The 19960-nt window shown below is 40.1% G+C and overlaps 1 protein-coding gene across 1 annotated transcript in view; it reads right to left on the bottom strand.

Moving 5' to 3' along the window:
• ATP10D (ATPase phospholipid transporting 10D (putative)) overlaps nt 1-19960 on the bottom strand; it is a 54293-nt gene that overhangs the window by 2945 nt on the left and 31388 nt on the right. The window contains exons 12-23 of the mRNA XM_050895686.1: nt 19507-19695; nt 16783-17398; nt 14648-14757; nt 13634-13760; nt 9879-10063; nt 7882-8191; nt 7167-7243; nt 6510-6635; nt 5830-6030; nt 3008-3088; nt 2657-2761; nt 1111-1298 (exon numbers count right to left, since the gene is read on the bottom strand). Coding sequence (XP_050751643.1) covers nt 1111-1298; nt 2657-2761; nt 3008-3088; nt 5830-6030; nt 6510-6635; nt 7167-7243; nt 7882-8191; nt 9879-10063; nt 13634-13760; nt 14648-14757; nt 16783-17398; nt 19507-19695 — 2315 coding nt within the window. The remainder of the gene's footprint in view (nt 1-1110; nt 1299-2656; nt 2762-3007; nt 3089-5829; nt 6031-6509; nt 6636-7166; nt 7244-7881; nt 8192-9878; nt 10064-13633; nt 13761-14647; nt 14758-16782; nt 17399-19506; nt 19696-19960) is intronic.

Here is a 19960-nt window from a genome sequence, read left to right as displayed (position 1 = left end):
CGTGTTCAAAGGGGACTCAAATACTTGGTGGCTACTGCAGGCACCTACAGCCACAGCTCTGCCAGCTTTCCTGCCGGCGGCATGGACAACCCATGCAGCCTGTACTGCAGCACTTGATCTAGAAAGTGTACTCAGACTGTGCCTAACAATGTAAAACGACGTCAGGAGAGGAGGAAACGGCAGTTATTCTCCCCATCACTTCTCTCAGTATCTGTCTGTGCAATTCAGTTTCAAGTCCCACTCTTTCTGAAATGATATGAGAGGGAAAGAAAGAGACGTAACACAGAAGAATGAATAAATTAGCACTGGAGGCACTTCGCTAATAGGCTGCAGACTTGAGTTCATGTTCAGCCAGTGAAAGGAAGATGGCTGTGGCTACTAAATAGAGCTAGACCGAGAGTTTGATGAAGTCTCTTTCACTGGTTTTCTCACATTTTTTCTCTGTTGGCTCGTTCAGGTGTCTCCCTGCTCGGCGTGCTGGTGTCTGGGACCTCCACCCAACGCTCCTGCCCTTCCAGGGTGAATGAGTTATTGAACTTGGAGTTATGACTTCTTCAGTGAGGCAAAACACTTAAACATTAGGCATGATAAAAACACAACTCAGGACCCCTTGTGAATCTAGTCAGCGTGTTTCCACCCCACAAAGAAGCCTGTACATGTGTTCTTCATTCTAAATATTCTTATATATATTCATGACATAAATTTCAAACAGAAAATGGTTTCACAAATAAACACAGACTAAGCACAGTACTTCTATGTATAGTACATGTTCAACTTCGATCACTAATTTAACTGATTTGTATATAAATTATAAACTCTGTGGTTACAGAGATTACTGTTTTTTCCTTCCAAAGAAAATATTAAATATAATATAAATAATGTAATATAAATCACAAAAGAAATTTTTTATTTACTGAAATTTATTTTGAGAACACATCACTAAAGAGCTGTCCTCACATGGCTTGGTCTGGTAGAGTTATGAAATTTTCTTTACATTGGGGGTCGTGGGGGCAGGAAGACTTCTAGCCAGAGAGATTTATAGCATCACTGACTCAAAGAAAACTAATTTTGTTAACAACAGCAATCTGCAGTTGTTGAACAGAAACGTACCTGGGTAGCAGAGCAACACAAGTAGTCAGGACACAAACTAAGTAAAATACTGGGTCTGTCATGTGCTTTTCCATGATCCAATAAGGATTTGATGGTGGGTTGTGGGTTTTGCAGGTTGCCCCAAAAGCCAGAGCAAAGACAAAGTAAAACAGGATGCTGCCAACTATAACTACTGTATGTATCCAAGTCTGCAATTCAGAAAAGGAAAGAAATCAGATTTAAGCTGTAAACAGAAAGACCTCTAACACCTGTATGTGTGTACACATGCATGCACGAACATGCACACACTCTTCCTCCAAGGACAGCTGCTTAATCTAACAGAGGATAGATCTGTTCACATAATATTCCTAATTTTATATAAAACATTCCAGGAACAATGGAACCTTCTTCCTACAGTCCATAGGTAACCCAGCCATTTAATTTTTTTTGTTCTACTAAATGCACAGCTTTTGATTCCTTTGTGAAAGACATTTTTTGTGCCATTTGCCTTAGATGACCAGCTCATCCACTGGCAGCAGAGAAAGCCTTCTCAAGCAAATGGAGGCGAGATCTTCACATGACACCACCCTTATATATCTTGCTTGAGACATTGTTTAACTGTTCTACATTGGAGTCTTCTGTAATTTTATACCTAAATGGCTATAATAGTTACTATGGAAACAACACTGTCATTGGTCTGACAGCTTGCCAACATTCAAAAATGCCAAATAAAACCCATTTAAGTAACGTTTTCCTATTCAGAGCATGGATACACTCATGCTACCCATATATTCTCAATAAAGACATTTTTATCACTGCTGCCGTGCCCCCAAAAGAACAATGAAAAGACTGAATCACAACTTGAAATTTCATCCATTATGAAACAACCCTAAAAAATATTTTTCAAAAAAATGACAGAGAAACAATAAAACCCATTAATCTGTGTCCCTCTACTGTAAATATTATTGTATTTTCTTTAAAATTATGCAAAATAGCCAAGTATTACCCTTGTAAGGGCTGTAAATTTATCCAAGCTAATGCAGATGCTTTAGCTTGCGCAGACTTAATTAAAAACTGGTATAGCATTTCTGTAGCATATCAGTTCTCTAGTTCTGGCACCAAAATATAACTCTGAATTGTTTATCCTGGTCACAGAGCAGATCATCATTTCCAAGCATTCAAAATCAACAGTTCACATTGTTGTCTTTGAGATGCAAGCTTTGGGAACTAATGAAGGCTCAGTAGATCACTGGTTGGTTTTACCATTTGCAAAACTGAACTGACATCCCCAAAACCACTGTACCCTAGCAAGGCAGGATCCTTTCACTATTTACAAATAATTCTGAGGCCAAATTTTGTTAATTTTAGTCATATGAGTAATTCTATTGGCTCCAACGACAAGTGAATTAGGAGAGCTCACATGGTCACACAAACAAAATATTTAGGTTTTGGCCCTTTTATACTTATTCTGTTTTCTATATGAAGCTCTTTCTTCCGTTTAATTTTAGTGAAAGCTGTATGCACATACTCTGTTAGGAATATATTCTTTTGGAAACAAACTACTCACCACAGACTTGCACTCAATGAGAAGGTGAAACAGTATTATGAAGAGCGCTGCTGTGTTTATAGGGTTTCCAAAAGAAAAAATGTCTATGTCTGAGCCATAGTAAGTCTGTAAAGGAAGACAGCAGTCAGCATAATATATTCTTTACATATAGTCCTAATACACAAAGTGGCACGAATAGTTTCAATACCATACATATGTGCATGCACACAGTTCAGCTCAATTCCAATGATGATCCTGTTAGTACACATTTACATATGAGGAAGTAAAATCAAACACTTCATTTTATTATCTAATTTGCCTGGGTTTTTAGTACGTCAAAATGTATAAATATATTTCATATCCAGCACTTACAAAGTAAGGCACAAAAAAGCAAACGAGACTTTGGTAAAAAGCATCCAGCAAGGTTATCCAGAAAGTTGAAGGCAAGTAAGCCTGTAAGAAAAAAAGATAATGGCATTGAAACAAATTGAACAAATTGCTGCATCCTTAATTAACATTAATTTGGATTTGGGGAAAGATTATCTGCAGAAGCAATTCCAGTTAGTTTCCCAATGAAGAGGCATCTTTTGTGTTATGATAGTAAGAATAAAGAGCTCACTCCACACATGTAGCTAACTGTTAGTATTTAAATCAGCAGCCAGATCTGGGAACTCTGATCTTACAGCTGTTTCTGCCAGAACAGACCTACCAGAGCCTCACCTAACTGACTAGTAAGGAAGGGAGAGGGCTAGGGGACAGTGAATTACCCTAGGAGCTTACCATCACTGAATGCCAAGTCCCACTTTCTTCTATCTCCACCCCCTTCTTTTTGGTACATGTGCTTTCGCCTCTTAATTTGTGCTGGCTGACTACTCTGCACAGACCGGACTCCTCTGTGAGCTAACTTAACTCACTAGAATGTGAGAAATCCATTTGCTTTTCTGCTGGAATAACATGTTGCTGTTTTAGTGAGTTAAATCAGCTCCTGGAAGGAACTGATGGGACAACCGAGCTGGCACAAGGAACGTAGTTTAACTATGTGGGTGAAAACAGGGAACGGGAAGAAAAGAAGGGAGAAGAGGAGAAGGAACGAGCCTTCCTCACTCAGTGGCAGCAAACTGCTATGACAGCTCAACCGCTTATGAAACCATAGCTGCATGTGCCCTGGCTCAGATATATCCCGTTCCTTCAGGCACTAAATTGAGACACATAGGTGAGCAGCCTAGTCACCCAGGACTTCCTCTACAGTTAGTGAACAGAGATGCGTTTCTCCAAAAAGCCACTCAGCCCTTTCAAGAACTGAATTGCTCTCTGGAGGTGGTGTAGGAAACTTATCTTATTTGCCTGTCAGGGAAGTGCTTTAAATTACTGAAGAGGAATCCAAGTTACTGTCCATTTTTATGGCTTGTACAGAGCTGTGCACTTGTGATGTCATGGTGCAATACTGTGATACTACATCTTTTAAAGCATTTCTCTTTCTTCTATACTGCACTTAATTCAAAGCAATTATTTCACTATGCTTCCATGCAAGAAAGGAAATGATGTACTACTTAACAACTCCAACCACAGACCAAGGCAATGCTGTGCAGGACAAAAGAGAAAAACTCTGATAAAAGTTAAGGGGAAAAAAAAAAGGGAACGAGAAAAACTATTGTGTAATGCAGTAATTCTGATTATGTTGCCTCAAAACCTTCATCTCAGCTCAGATCACCATACACATCCTGAAGATCAAAACAAAGGGCCAAATCCTGAGGCCTTGTAACCTTTACTTAATCAAACTCTCTGTGATTGACAAAGCACAGACCTGCTCCAGCGAGTTTACAGAGGCTCAGATCAGTACCAAAAGAGTACCAAATATCGTAAACTAAGCAACATAAAATATTTAAGGGTATGTAAAAAGAAATGTAAAAGTCCACAAACAAACAAAACAAATTGTCCCCTCACCGTATATCCTTCTTTCCCTTCTAAACCAGACCTAGACTTCTGCCAGGTTATACAGATGGGACTGCACAACTAGTACACAACATGTTGTAGCTCATTTTTTTTAATAGCATTTGTTAGAATAGAATAGAACAGAACAGAATAAAATATTTCAGTTGGAAGGGACCTACAATGATCATCTAGTCCAACTGCCTGACCGTTTCAGGGCTGACCAAAAGTTAACGCCTATTATTAAAGGCATTGTCCCAATGCCTCTTAAACACTGACAGGCTTGGGGCATCGACCACCTCTCTAGGAAGCCTGTTCCAGTGTTTGACCACCCTCTCTGTAAAGAAATGCTTCTTAGTGTCAAGTCTGTTATTAAAAGGCTATGATCATAAAGAAAATGGTGAGTTTTAGGTGACTCATATGCTCGATGTTTCCTCTCTCTGGGCTACTAGTATCTGTTCTGTCTCAGGCTCAGTATGTCACTGCCTTCAATTGTTACAATAAAAATATTATTTTAATTGTTAAATTAAAAAAAATTATAAAGTTAAAATTATGCTAGAATTCATGCTAAGCAAAGCAGAAACAGGAAAAAGCTTACTGATTTATATAACTTTGATTTAGAAACTACCCCCTGCTCCGTGCGGTTTTCTGTGCTAAATGTTTGGACAGAATTTATAGAGCAGATATGATGTATAGTGTTTTCAGATGGGAGAAAAGTGCCACCAGCAAATTCCAGAACATACCCATAAGGGGAAAAGAACCCTGAATGACAGAACTTTCTTGAGGATTATTTGAAAGGAATCTGCTCTGGTTCTTATCCATTCCTCATTACTTTGGCAGTTGAGACCCTTATATGACTGTGAAAAAACAGTATCTAGTGCCCTTATCTTTAAAAGTAAGCCTAGATGCTCAAAAGAAAGCCATTTTGAGGAAGCATTTTGACAGCTGAGGCAGTGAATGAAGTGAACATGCTGGTAATGATGTTTATCTAGTACATTGCTTCACCTGAAGTCCTTAATTTCTCTGATCATCCAAATGTCTGATAAGATTGGTTGTATGGCTGAAAAGAGCCTACAAAAAACTTTTGAAAAAACAGCTTTTATTTGTGCACACACATTTGTGCACAGGCCTAGATGTTTTTCTAGTAGAGAAAGTGGTTTTAAACTTCAAGTTTGCCTGATGTAAACCATGAAGGAAAGAAAGACAGAAATTACTCAAACGCTGACCATTTCAATTTGCTTCAGGCCAAGCATTCTTAAACCTACCACAGATTTCTGGCTCATCATGTAAAGCTGTGGGAGCTGCATGAGTATCTCCGCAGGCACATCTTTGTCCAAGACACCATAAACAATAGGTGGCACCGATGTAAAAAGGAGATTGAAAAGAATCAAGATCCAATAGTCAGTCATTGATGTGCCTGAAAACCCACAGAAGAACTGGTACCAGAACAGGAGGTTCACGTAGGCCTGAAAAGTCAAAGATGACATGATAAAATGTTACCCATAGACAAGTGTTTTAAAAGCCAGGAGGAAAACAGGCAGATCTTGGGTCTGGTTACAGTAATCTGTGGAAAATCAAGTATAAATGCTTTGGAGTTCATGCCAATTGCACACTTTGAAATTATATTTGACTAGCACACAGCTTTACATTTCAAAATTGAACACAACTTGTTTATATAGTCATGCTGCCACCACATTAGTAATGCCTGTTACGCACTGTTTAATCAAATCAGACAATGGCTTTGACTGGGAAATTCAATGCAAGGAATAAGAATCTCTGGTCTCTGCAGACATAAATGGGAAACTGAATTGTGTGACATATGCTTTTTGTGTCTTTTTGAACCCATTCACAATAGAAACTAAAAAAGAATATAAAGCCCCACTAAACCCTTCAGTGCTCTCAAACACGCAAACTGTGATTTCCCAGGGGTGGGACAGCTACATACCACATTCTTGTAGAAGAAGTAAAGCACCATGTTGGTAAGTCTGGTGTAACACCAGTGACCATGGACAAGAAGCAGCTTCCTGAGGTGTCTAAACTGAGAGATTGCAAAGTCACTTGCCATCACAGCCTGCAACGCACATGAAGGAAAGGATATGTTATATCCAAACTGTTAAAGATAAGCTTCAGATACTGCCAAGTGAGCAACTTACCTACTGTTGGAAATTCTTATTTAATGATTTTTTTATACATAGTGCTTATGGTCTTACCCTCACTCAGATCTGAGCCCCTCCATACAACGTTTTACACTAACACACACAGCTCAGCCCAACACAACATATGCAGGAACATGGCTGTCTCTATTATTATCACATAACTGCACAGAAATCACTGATGCTTAGGCTGCTTGTTTCCTGGCAGGACATGAGTAATAGGGAGTTCGGTGACAGGCAGCAAGCTCTGTTGTTTGGAGTTTGAACCCCTCCAGCATTCAGCTTCTGAGTGCTCCTGGAAGAGTCCTGAGGCCTGGGTGTGAGCTCAGGCTGCAAACTCTTGCCCGTGTCCGGTAGTGGACAGTGGAGCAGCTGGGCCTCCAGGGTAAACTCTGAACCGATTTAAAATGGAATCTGATGTCATTTGCAGCTGTCTTTGTATACACTACCTGCATGCCTTCTTGGCCCGATATTCCCACACCAGTGTCAGCCACCTGGATCATACTGACATCATTGGCACCATCACCTACAGAAAAAAGAGAAGAGGAAAAATCAAAACTAACCTCTCTTATTTGGAATGCAACCTGGGGGCAGCTTTGCTGGCTATCACATCGACATGGAGGTGGCAGGAAAAGACAAATATACAAGAACACCAGAGAGCTCAGAGAAAGACATTTTTATGGCCAACAGTGCAGCCTATGGAAAACCCTACAGAAAGCAGGATTAGTAAAAGCAGAAGGGCTGACTGAACTGAGCTATATTCTCCAAATGGACATTAGCTGTTCCTTTTGTCAGAATTCAGTTGGTATGCTGGAACAGAAAATATGGGTAATTTAAATCACAGCTGGTCATCTCCCCTCCCCCTCTCTATTTTGGATGGCTGTGATGGAGAACGACAAGGAAAATCCCCTTACTTGCTCCTTTGGACATGTTACATAACTCTGTGCATGACTGCTGCTGTTGTTGCTTTAGATTACCATGAGTAAGTTTATGGACTACATTTGCTAGTTCAGAAGACTAACATCATCTTCTGCCAGAGACAACTACAATTCAAAGGATTATCTTCCTTGTAAAGTAAATTTTGTGACAGACATTAACAAAGATATAGGAGAGAAGAAACTGGCTTCTACTTCTTTTCAGAGAGAAGATAACCACAGGACTCACCTACAGCTAATGTCATTGCCTTTAGCTTATTTCGCACCAGTCTAACCAGGACACTCTTCTGCAGTGGTGTGGCTTGGCAGCAGACCACAGCCCGGCATTTTTCTGTGAGTTCCAAGAAAATATTCTGTAGGCTGTCATGAAGGACATGCTCTAAAGTCCTTCCATCAATAACCAGGCCTGCACTGAACCCTGGAGCTTGGGTGGAGGGACTTGCAGAGACATTCTCAAGTTTCTGACTGGAGTTTTTTTTGGCAGAAGTGTTCTTCTGGATCCTTTCTAAAATTTCGCTCATCACCAAGGCACAGGCATCCTAATTAAAGACAAGAGAAAGGTAACTTATTAAATACTATTTGTGTTCTGGCTTCCTTTTCAATTTATACAATACCTATGGAGAAAAGGTCAAATGCTGCCCTTGTGTGGCATTTCACTTGAATCCAGAAAGGCTCACACATGAGGCTGAATAACCCTTTAAAATCACAAAGGATGCAGTCTGTTGTTAATAAAAGGAGTGGTTTAACTTTGCTTAAGCAGATTGGCTTTGGTATTGTACTAGGAGAAGGGAAAAAACTGAAGCAAATCAGAAAATGTTCACAGACTAGCAGAAAAAACAACCATTAAGGATTCTGTAATATAAATACAGCTTTTATAGAAGACTTTTGCTCTCGACATTTCCTTTGTCTGGCATGCAAAGCCAAAAGTGCATTTCAAATCAGATTATAGATGAACTGCAATGAATTACTGAAGAACTGGCCTTGTGGAATTTTTCACCTTGTCAGAATCAATATAAGATGCCCAAAATTCTTGATATCAATATATGTAATGCGCACGCTATATAGAAGGAAATACATATTCTTAAATCTTCTCATTATTTTACTTTGAAATGCAACAGTATCAAATCCTATCTATTTTTTATTTCTAAGCCCAGTTAGAGGGAGGATGAGCACTTCTGTGAAAGGGGCTCAGTTCTCACTGTTAAGTAAGACACTTGTTCCCCAGTAGGAAAAAAGGAAGAAAAAAGTGTTAGCAAAAATCAAACCCCAAGCTTTCCTCAAACACAACTGGACTAAAAATCCTTTCTTTTTCACTTTATTTTCCCCACAGTTACCACTTGCCACACAATCTTTTATGGCAGATACAAACTGAACTTCTAAAGTAACATATAAGCAGAGAAAAAAAGAAAAATGAAAGGCCTAGAAAAATCCTCCAGTCCTTTAGAGAAGTCTCAGATTTCATGTCTCTGCTCTGAGGAGAGACATTTCATACGTTGGCTTTAGCAGTTAGTAATTTCTCTCTTAAGCAACCCAAAATTGATAAAAATCAAGATCTGAAAAACATCTGGTTATAAGCATCCACAAGAGGACATAACGATCAAGTAGGATTAAACTTGCCACCCAAAACAGCAGCATTTTTAACCACTCTTTATCACATGACTGAACTACTGAGTGGTGGGGACAAGGTGGCTTTTTCTCTGATAAAATTGTTGGCTGATTAGTTTTCTTGAATAGTGTGCAATGTACTTTAATGAGACAATTCTTTGTACATTTGTGCAAGACAAGCAGGGCTGAGGGAATATATTACACAAAGCAGCACAAAACTTAATTCAATAGAATTTGCATGACAATAATTCTTACACTGCCAATATGCTGCAACTCACAGCCGTTTGAAATCTCTTATAACATGTGAAGCATGTCAACTCTCTAACCTACCACAAACAGAAATTAAGCAGTCTATTCAATTAAAATAATTAGTCATCATTTAGGGACTGTATATAAAGAAACAGATGTTACATACATATAAAGGATTTCATATTTTACCTGCAAGGAAGCAAACTGTCAGTTTTCCAGTATTTTCATCTTCCAAGAAATCATGCTGTCTTTGGTCAGTTGGGAAAGTAGAGAACATTTTATTTTTCCGTATTGCCCTGTGATATAGCCTGACAGAATTCTTCAGCAGAGGAAAAAAAAAAAAATTGAAGAAAAGTGCAATTTTCCACTCACCCTACTCTGTGATTTGAGAGTGAAGATTCTGTCATCTGGTTCCAGCAGTTTACAAGCATAAGCAATGTTGATAGCTGTCTCTCTCTTGTCACCTGTCAGCATCCATATTTTTATTCCCGCTTTCCGTAATGCCTGTATAGTGTCTGGAACACCCTCTTGCAGGCGATCTTCAATGCCAGTGGCACCTTAATTTAGACAAGCAGAAGGATTAGTGCTGCTGTATTTCCAAAACCAAAATGCTGCAAGAGTGACAGGACAAGATGGTCCCCTGTGTGTATGCACATCCCAAAACACACATCCTACTGCGACATGCTTGGGAATTCCTCCCTTCCACATCTTTCTGTTCCAGAGCCCATCATATGCGAGGTTGTTGACACATACCTTCGTTACAGCCTCAGGGGCCTCCAACTCTTCACAAGACCCTTTTAAGCCAACTTTTCTCATTCTCAGGGTTGTTTCATCCCATAGTGGCTGTGTATCACAGACTCCCAGGCTTCTCATGACAAATATACTCCATTATTCCCACTCCCCCCTACCTCAGACTACCCCAAACCTTCTTTCATGTATCACCTCGATCCTTCCTATCTCAAGGCCCACTTCTCTTCCTTATTCTCAACTCTGCTCCAGGCTGAATTCTCTGTACCTCTCGTCCCAAGCCCTCACCTTTTCCACACCAAAATCCCCTCTTCTTATATCATATTTTTGCACACTGCTGCAAGGACTTGCCATTCATCATCAAGTTTCTCAACCACTCATCGCTGCAGTACCGCCTGTCCCAGGTCCTTTCAATTCATAGCACTAAACTCTTGTGTTTTGCCCTTCCTCCTGCCCACAATGCCAACCTTGACATATTCTCCCACAGGGAGAAAACACCTGCTCTAACACACACCTCTTAGTGGTTATAGAAAGACTTTCAACAAAAATATACAGACACTTTAACAGAGATACCCTCTTTTCCGGTGTGCACAGCAGGCAGACCTGTGTCCCTAAAACCAGCTTACAAAATCTTCTGTTCTGGTAACAATGAGGTGACACAACATCAGCATAAAGCAGAACCATCTCTGAAAAGCTGCAGTGCCAGTGATTTACTATGGTACAGGACATTTTCATGGCTTTTTCACAATACAAATGGTACTAAATCATAACCAGGAGACATGATTTGGCTTGTGGGATTCTCAGGCTAAGAGAATTTCTCAGAAAGAAACTTCAGCCAGTTGCAGCTAGGTTCATTCTGAAAGACAAACAATAAAAAAATTCAAAACAAAGTTTTCCCTCCTAGTATTTTTCTAGTGCGGGACTCCAGCCAGCAATTTGTATATAAAGCACGGACTGTCATATGGGAATGGATAAGAGCCAAAAGGTCAGGCAAATTTCTGATGCTACAGCAATTTCTTCAGTAAGTTGCTGCCAACAGGGCACAGAGCTCATGGCCCCTGGTCACCGGGAAGACAAAAACCTCCAGGTCCTGGCTCTGCACTCTGCCTACATTTTGATGCAAGTTAACAAAAGAGGCAGGAAGGAAGATGCTGGGATCTATTTGATGCAAGCTTCTTTGAGAGACACTGCCAGGCGTTGAGGGAAGACAGAAAAATGTTGTTTCAACTCGGGCACTCTAGACACTTAACACTCCCCTTCTGAGGTACTTGATCACTTTGTACTCCAACAGAAGCCAGTTTCAATACATATACTGCTGAGATTCAGATCTGTGCTTAGTTAAGTACCGCATATTAGGACTATTCTTTCCAGAAATAAATTTCCATTCAAATAAAGGCCTGAGGCTTTATATATAGCCATATGGATTTCATACATGCGTACGCAGTGGACTACAAACCACTGCTGTCCTCCATGATCCTGGCAATACTGAGATGATTTGAATTTTTGCTTGTTGTTCTTTGAGGACAAAGTCTTCATTTCTCAGTCCTAACAGGACAGTCAAGAGTTACAGCTGCAGCTACACCAGGTAATGTTTATTAAGAAAGCAAAGGAAGACTCAGAGAAGCAGAATGAGAAGTGCTGTAAGTAGTTCTACTCTGCAGATCACAATGTACACATGCCCCAGGCAGGGGTAACTAAGCTAGCAGAGGTACTGAGAGCAAGCACGTTGGCAGTATGAAGCCATTTACCCTTCTTATTCTCACTCCCATTTAATGTTAAGGCCAACCCATATTGCTTACTGTCCCGCCAGAGACATGAGACAAAAAAAGTCTTGGCCTGCAGCCGAGCAGGTCTCCACAGCAACTAGACTCCCTCTGCTGACTCCAGTGCAAAACAGTACCTGTATAGCACATCATCCCTTAAAACTACAGCAGCTAGCAGCACTACTCTGGCTTCTCTCCAGAAACTGAAACCAGTAATTCCAGAATTCCTTTTAGTATCAAGGCTTATGACATTTGTCCTGCGCAGATGTGGCACAAAATGAGGGAAGTAACACCTTTCCACACAATAGGATCTGTCTCTCTTCAACTTCTAGGATGAGCTGCCTTTACCACCACAGTCAGATCTTTGCACTTTTTTTTCCAAATGCTGGGCAGTCCTCTAGAGCTATGTCCTGGTTTTGGCTGCGACAGAGTTAATTTTCTTCCTAGTATCTGGTACAGTGTGTTTTGGATTTAGTGTGAGAATGATGTTGATAACACGCTGATGTTTTAGTTGTTGCTGAGTAGCACTTATCTTAAGCCAAGGACTTTTCAGTTTCCCATGCTCTGCCAGCAAGCAGGTGTACAAGAAACTGGGAGGGAGAGGGAGCACAGGTCAGCCAGGACAGCTGACCCAAACTAGCCAAAGGGGTATTCCACACCATAGAATGTCATGCTCAGTATATAAACTGGAGGGAGTTGGCTGGGAGGGGTGCATTGCCTCTTGGGCATCAGTCAGCGGGTGGTGAACAATTTCATTGTGCATCACTGTTCTCTTTTTTTTCCCTTCGGTTTTATTTCCTTTTTTTTTTCCTTTTTTTTGGTTATATTCCTTTTCATTACTATTATTATTATATATTATTATATATTATTGCTAGTATTATATTTTATTTTACTTTAGTTACTAAACTGTTCTTATCTCAACCCACGAGTTTTACCTTTTTTTTTCCTGATTCTCCTCCCCATCCCATTGGGAGGGGGGAGGAGCAAGCAAGCGGCTGCATGGTGCTTAGTTGCTGGCTGGGGTTAAACCACAACAAGCTATTATCCCAGACTGCCTGCAGTTTACCTTTTACACATCTACACCAAATGTTTTTTATTTTGTTTTGGCTTCCCCATTTCTGCACAGCTGAATGACCATCAGAGGAATGGTTCCTGCAGAAGCATGCCTGACTTCTTATCTCCATGTTATTACGGGAGGACACAGCACAAGCATAACTGCTGTGCCACAAATGCAACAGTGATGGAAAACATGCCCAGAAGTGGGATCCCTGTGAATGTTTGCACAGGCAAGCCTGTGATTTGTTATTATCATTTCATGTGCTTATTACGATGACACTTAAAAACTCTAGTAAGCACAAAAAAGAAACCCAATTAAAAAAAAAGTCCGTAAAACTTTACCATTTACAAACAACAGAAGAGCACTAGCTTTCTTCAGTGTGTTTTACAACTAGTACAAACTTATCAGCAAGATTTATGAAAATTCAGGAGTGACAATAAATTCTAGGTCTGTAGAAAGCTATGTGTTACACAATTGAGGTTAGCACAGCTCTCTGCAGGTAAGTTCCAATTATGAACATCATAAGCAGTTTCCTGTGAGTTACAGCATTTTCTACCTACCGAGCAAAGTTAGTTCAGTCTCAAGCCTGATGGCAGATTCAAGCAGCAGCGCCTCCCTATTGTCAATACTGGTTTCAGCTAAAAAATGATGATTTAACCACTCTGCATATTCTGCATCACTCATCACCTACAGAGGGAGAGAAAATATATGGCATGTATCTATATTGTGTTTTCAAAGGTGCCTCAAAAGTGTCTTCACAGTTACTTCTGCTGTCCACATACTGAACCTAGAAGAGCAGCCCCTGGCAGTGCATTACTTATGTGCCCCAACATGTCCGTGGATTTAGTACGATGTTCATAGGGTTAGATTACTTTGCCAGGCTTCACAAGCCAGGTTACTCACGAGCACCCTGCAGGTTCCTGGAGCTGCCTGAGAGATCTCCATTTAGGTAGGCAGGCCAGTGAGCATAGTATACTCTCCCTATTGCTCTTTAATTGCAGCATTGACACAGCCACAGAATCAGTGCACAGCTGTGTACAGCTTGATGACTGTACAGCTACACAGCCTGTACTTTCACTTTGCATAAGGCTTTGTAAAGAGGTTTCTTGCCTGTTTCAATCCCTACGGAATTTTACTTCTGAGCAGCTTTGAATTTAAAATGGAACCTCAAAATATCACTTCAGTTTTGCATCCAGAGCTTGTAACACTGCAAACTGTTTGTGAAACCGACTTCATTTGTTTTCCGTGTCTGGAATTACATCCAGGTTAAGTTTCACACAAGGAGACCTGCTCAGGACTCTTGAAGAAAAATCAGGCTATTTGACAACCCTTGTTTTAGAATTAGGCTATTAAGCTGCTTGGCATCCTAAACTGACAACAACTATGGCAATCTAACTGAAGTCAGGAATTGATTTGGGTCAACTTACAAATTCCTCCTGAAAGAACATAAGGATAAACAAAACGTGACAATGGAAGCATCTGTTTAGAAGCAGTGATGTCTGCTCCATTGGTGATAGCACTCAGGCTGGTCACGGACTGTAAACGTTCTTAAAAATATGTATTAAAAGGAATACCTTCTTAGCAATACACAGAGTGCGCAGTCCTCTTCTGGCATAGTCATCCAAATGCTTCTGAGTTCTCTCTTTAATCTTCTTTTGTTCCATTTCTGAATTATTAGTACCTACTATCACACAAAAAGCAAAGAAAGCAAATTAAATATGCATTCTTAGGCTAAATTTAGTGGAAAATTTTGAAGGTCTAAATAAGTTTTAAAAATACCAAAATGTTAACAAGTTTTATTTTAACTATGAATGTATCTTCATGTTTGCACAATGTACTGTGGCTGTATCTATAGTGAGCATGCAGTGCGCCAGTCTGCACAAACAGTGAGGGGGAACCCATCTGGTACTGATATATCTTTGCATGCCACTAGTATATCAAAAAGTTTTTCTAAAATAAAATGATTCTCTAAAATGAACTGGGCCACAGACACCCAAGCAGCTTTACTGTCACTGGTCTAGGGGGAGGGAGCTAAGACAGCAGTCGCAGAAAAGCTGTTTTAAAAATAACTGTTAAGGGGTGGACTATTCGGACAGGCATTCAACTCACCTAACTTTGGACATTTAGAAGTTAGGTTCCAAGTTTACCTTGAGAATCAAAGTAAGGAGAGGCACCTCCAGACATGAAATTACCCGCCTAGTAAGACGACAGATTTTGGAGGTACTGTTTCTGCCCCATGGCCTACAGGGGCTTTTTGTCTAGACTTTAGATGGCTAATGTTGGGTGAGTTAAAATCCACCCTTGGAATTGGAAATATCCCTCTTCCTCACCGAGATCAGCCAGCCATGGAACATACAAACCAAGGTCCCTTCTGCAGAAAGCAAGCCTTTAAAAATAATTCCTTTATATTACTTTCCAAACCATTAAAAAAAACCCTTGGAACATCCTCTGAACTTGAATATATTTAGGTATTTATTTCTAACATACACAGATAATGCTTTCGCTTTACTGCCTTCAGTTAAAAACCAATGACTGTTCGCTACAGTGTATGAATAAATCAGTGCTTAAACAACATGGTGCATCCCTCCTGTGGCAGATTCAAAAAACGTCTACCCTCGAACAACAAGGCCCAGCAGGAGGCATCACACTACTTCACAGATATTATTATTGCACTTAGAAACACAGAAATAATGAGTAGTCAAGGGAAGAAAACCTCAAAAAGCACTGATAGGTGACATCTGCTATCGATACCTCGCTCTAACAGCTCAGAAACACTAAACATAGGTAAAGCCTAGAAAGTGTTTGTCCTGGTTTTGGCTGGAATAAAGTTAGTTTTCTTCCTAGTAGCTGGTATAGTGCTGTGTTTCGGGTTTAGGATGAGAATAATGTTGATAACACACTGATGTTTTAGTTGTTGCTAAGCAGTGTTTATACTAAGTCAAGGACTTTTCAGCTTCTCATACTGCCCTGCCAGCGGAGGCTGGGAGTGCACAAGAAGCTGGGAGGGGACACAGCAAGGACAGCTGACCCAAACGAGCCAGAGGGGTATTCCATACCATATGACATCATGCCCAGTATATAAACTGAGGGAAGTTTATACAATCCCCGACACCATGGCTCAGGGATTGGCTGGGCATCGGTCAGCAGGTGGTGAGCAACTGTATTATGCATAACTTGTTTTGTATATTCTATTATTATTATTATTATTATTTTCCCTTCCTTTTCTGTCCTATTAAACTGTCTTTATCTCAACCCACAAATTTTACTTTTTTTTCCTGATTCTCTCCCCCACCCCACTGGGGTGGGGAGTGAGCGAGCGGGTGTGTGGTGCTTAATTGCTGGCTGGGGTTAAACCATGGCAGTATCTCATTCTAATAAAACACCTCTCACTGTGTAGCAGAAGCCAACTATTCAAGCAGATGACCTTGCTTTATAACTGGAAATACTTCAGTTGGCTCCAATGGGTCCGCTTAGACCCTACTAAATCCTTTGAATAACAGCTGCTTCTCTCTTCTCAGTTTCCACACCAGCACACAGCACAGCCATATCTAGGTGACAAGCAATACTACCTTTCTGGGTTCCCTATAAGGAACTATTCACAGATAATAGTTCTGCTTGGTTACTTGTCTCTTCTCATGAATCAGGCCATCTGTTCAACTGTGCTGAAGAATGACAAACGTGAGGAAAGAATTAGAAGTTCTATAGATACCTTCAGACGCAGTTCTCAACAAATCCATCATGACTGAGTCTGCACCTTTTGTGTACACCACCACTTTGTTGGAGACTGGATGCCGAACCACCACTGACATCCTTTTCCGCACTGAATCAAAAGGCAGGATATGCAAAAGCTGAAACGTTAAAGATCCCAGACCTGCGAAGTCCACAGTTACTTGATCTGGAGTCCTAGACTGTAAAACACATTTATAAGCCCTAGCAGCATGAACCAAGGCAGCTTCATCTGGACTCTCAGCTTCATAACATAGTTTAGGTAAGGGAGACAATTCACTAGATGACGCAGCACTGTTGTGTTCACAGCCAGCAGCTACATTCACCATATCTAGTTCTTGAGGCACCTGGGAATTTTCTGGGCTGTCAGTATTGTGAAGCTCAGCAGCCCTTTGAGCAGCTCCATCCAAAGCAGGTGAAGCCAGTTTCATTCTGAAAATAGACAGTTTGCTCACAAAACTATTGGGGCTTTCAGATGATGACTCTTTTACACTTGGAAGTGGGGAGGAACTTAGTCTCCGGGCTGACAACCTCTGGAACATCTGCCTGATTTCCTCAAGCGATTTAATAGGCATCCTACCCAGTGAAGAGAGTCTCATCTGGAACAGAACAGTTAGAGAAAGCATTTATGATAAATTCTTCATATTTTATTACATTAAAGAAGGACAGGTTACAAACTATGTATGTTTCTTAATTGATGTAGTATTTTAAAATTTACCATGAGTTTGATTGCTTGTATAAAAGATGGCCAGCTCAATTAAACATATAACCGCATGAGTACACTAAACAGCTTCTGTAAGAGCTTCATTATTCAAACCAAAAGAATTTTAAAAATACTTCAGATTTGAAAACCGTATACATTCCAAGTTTGATTCATGACTCCATGTAATACTTCTCTTTAGAACTGTTTCACTAATGAAACAGTTAGTATGACATTATAACTTTTAGAAGTTGTGGGAAATGGAACTAACACTTTAATTCTTGTTCTGAATTAGCAAGATACTTGTCAAGAATAAACCAACCCCACACCCCTCACAGTAACTAGCTACAAGTACTGTTAAAAATACAGTACCTTATCAATACTTTTTTAATGTCTGAATTTAAAACAAAAGACAGTTCCCCTCTCATCAATGTTACAAAATAATTGGTTTACTGGTATCAGAATAGCTAGGCAGCTAATAGCTTACAAACATGGAACAAGGCATGTAAGGCTGACATTCATTTCTCATTACTGGTGAAGAGTTAAGAATGAGTTATCACCAGGAACCATGTTCTCCTTTGCCACTGAAAAGCATAAAGCAAGGACAGACTCTGGCTTCAGTTCTATGCAATTGCACGCATGTTGTAGTGTGTCTCCATTCAGCATCATGGAAACAGAGACTAGGAACATCCTGTCATCACCTCTCCCTAAGGCAACACTGAAACCTTCCGTTTCCTTGAGCTCTTTCATGTCATTCCCTAATTGTGAACTCAGAAACCTCATGCTACATTGCCCCTCCCAACCTATCTACTAGTGACCTGGAGACCTTCTCCTCTGCTAGCAAGTCATCCAGAAATATTATTCTCAAAAATCCGAGAATCTTGCCTGTGTATTTTTCTACATGACCTTTAAGGAATGGATGATTAGTAACTATGAACACAGCTGCCCCGTCCACACATGGACCTGTAGGCTGCCTACTACACTTTCTGGGAACACCTGGAAGCACCCTAAAATACCAGGCTTATTTATACATAGGTTGTACTTTATACTCCACAGGATACCTTTTGGGAATGTCTCCAGCCATGGTTGTACGTTCACTGCCTAAATGGACACCAAAATCTAGTCCTGCACATCACAAACATTTTTTTCAAAAGACAAAGTGAACAAATGGAAATCACCAGTGGACGGGGGGAACGAAATCGAAGCTGAACTTGAGAATTATACTGCAACACAGTCAAAATTGGTAAAAAATGGCGTTATGAAAATCCCACCCTGGGAAAAAATAAAAGATTTGAAAAAGATAGTAGTATCTTTACATAAATGTTAGGTTGTGTGCTCTGAAAACAACAAGTGGTCTCACGAAGACTTCAACACACTTCAGACCATTAAACCAGGACAGTCTAGCAAATGCACCGTACATTCAAGGTGAGACCACTTCACGTCATACAGCAAAACATTTTTTCTTCAGATTATTACACACATGAAACTTGATCTTCCGTACTTTTGCTGAAACTCTATTTGAATAGACAGGGAACAGGTAAGAGCATTCTCAGTTCCAATATTCTGGGAGTCTTCTGAGGTTATTCTTATCTTTCAGCCAACAATAACCTATTTGTAAAGGTAACCTGAGTGTTAGGGTACTCTTAAAGGAAGCTATGCACATATCTGGAAAAAGATAACTAGAATATAATAAAAATCACAATTGCAATTTAATCTCAGAATTTGTCTTGTAAAAGTTACGAACAGTCTATACACAGAAGCAAAAATATTGAAGCTAAGTTTTTCTGCATCGGAAAAACATTACCAGAATCATATTACACACTAATTCATTGCTCTCCGTGGGTTTACAGTAATTCCCTTCTTTCTAACAGGACAAACCAATAGAGAAAAGGAGAAAATGATAATTTTTTAAATGTCAGTTAATTGTTTTTTCCTTTTGTAATCAAACCAAAGGGTGCTCATTTATTTATGAATATGGCCAAATAGCCAAAAATAAGGCCGCCTTACCTTCTGGCGTGGCTGATTGGGGACTGAAACTACAACAGTATTACAGATTGCCAGAGCAAGAAAGAAGTCAGTGATGTACATTGTCTCCAAAGATAACTTGCTGCTGGCTTCTTCTGATTGTTGATAGGAATGAGACGAAATTTGACTGAACTTTTGCAGCAGTTGTGCGTCTGGCACAACATCTGTTTCCTATTGATGAAATGAACAAAACTGTCCATTAGGATATAAGCTTAATCTCAGTCTCTGGAGGTTAAATCAGTTACAGATGAATGAAGTGCAGAAGCTCATACAACTTCCTTCCTGTCAGATGCCGAGTTGGTTATACTAGGAAACAGAGGAACACTCTGGTGTCTTCACTGCCTTGTGCTAGCCCATTGAAAATGGCAAACTTCATGCCCAGACAGGTAAACAGTAGAGCCTTAGTTCATAGACACTTCAACAGAGATTAAATATG

Source organism: Gymnogyps californianus, chromosome 4, assembly GCF_018139145.2.
Source record: "Gymnogyps californianus isolate 813 chromosome 4, ASM1813914v2, whole genome shotgun sequence".
Lineage (NCBI taxonomy): Eukaryota > Metazoa > Chordata > Aves > Accipitriformes > Cathartidae > Gymnogyps > Gymnogyps californianus.
Note: the sequence above shows the minus strand (reverse complement) of the source record. Positions and strands in the feature narration are given on the sequence as shown.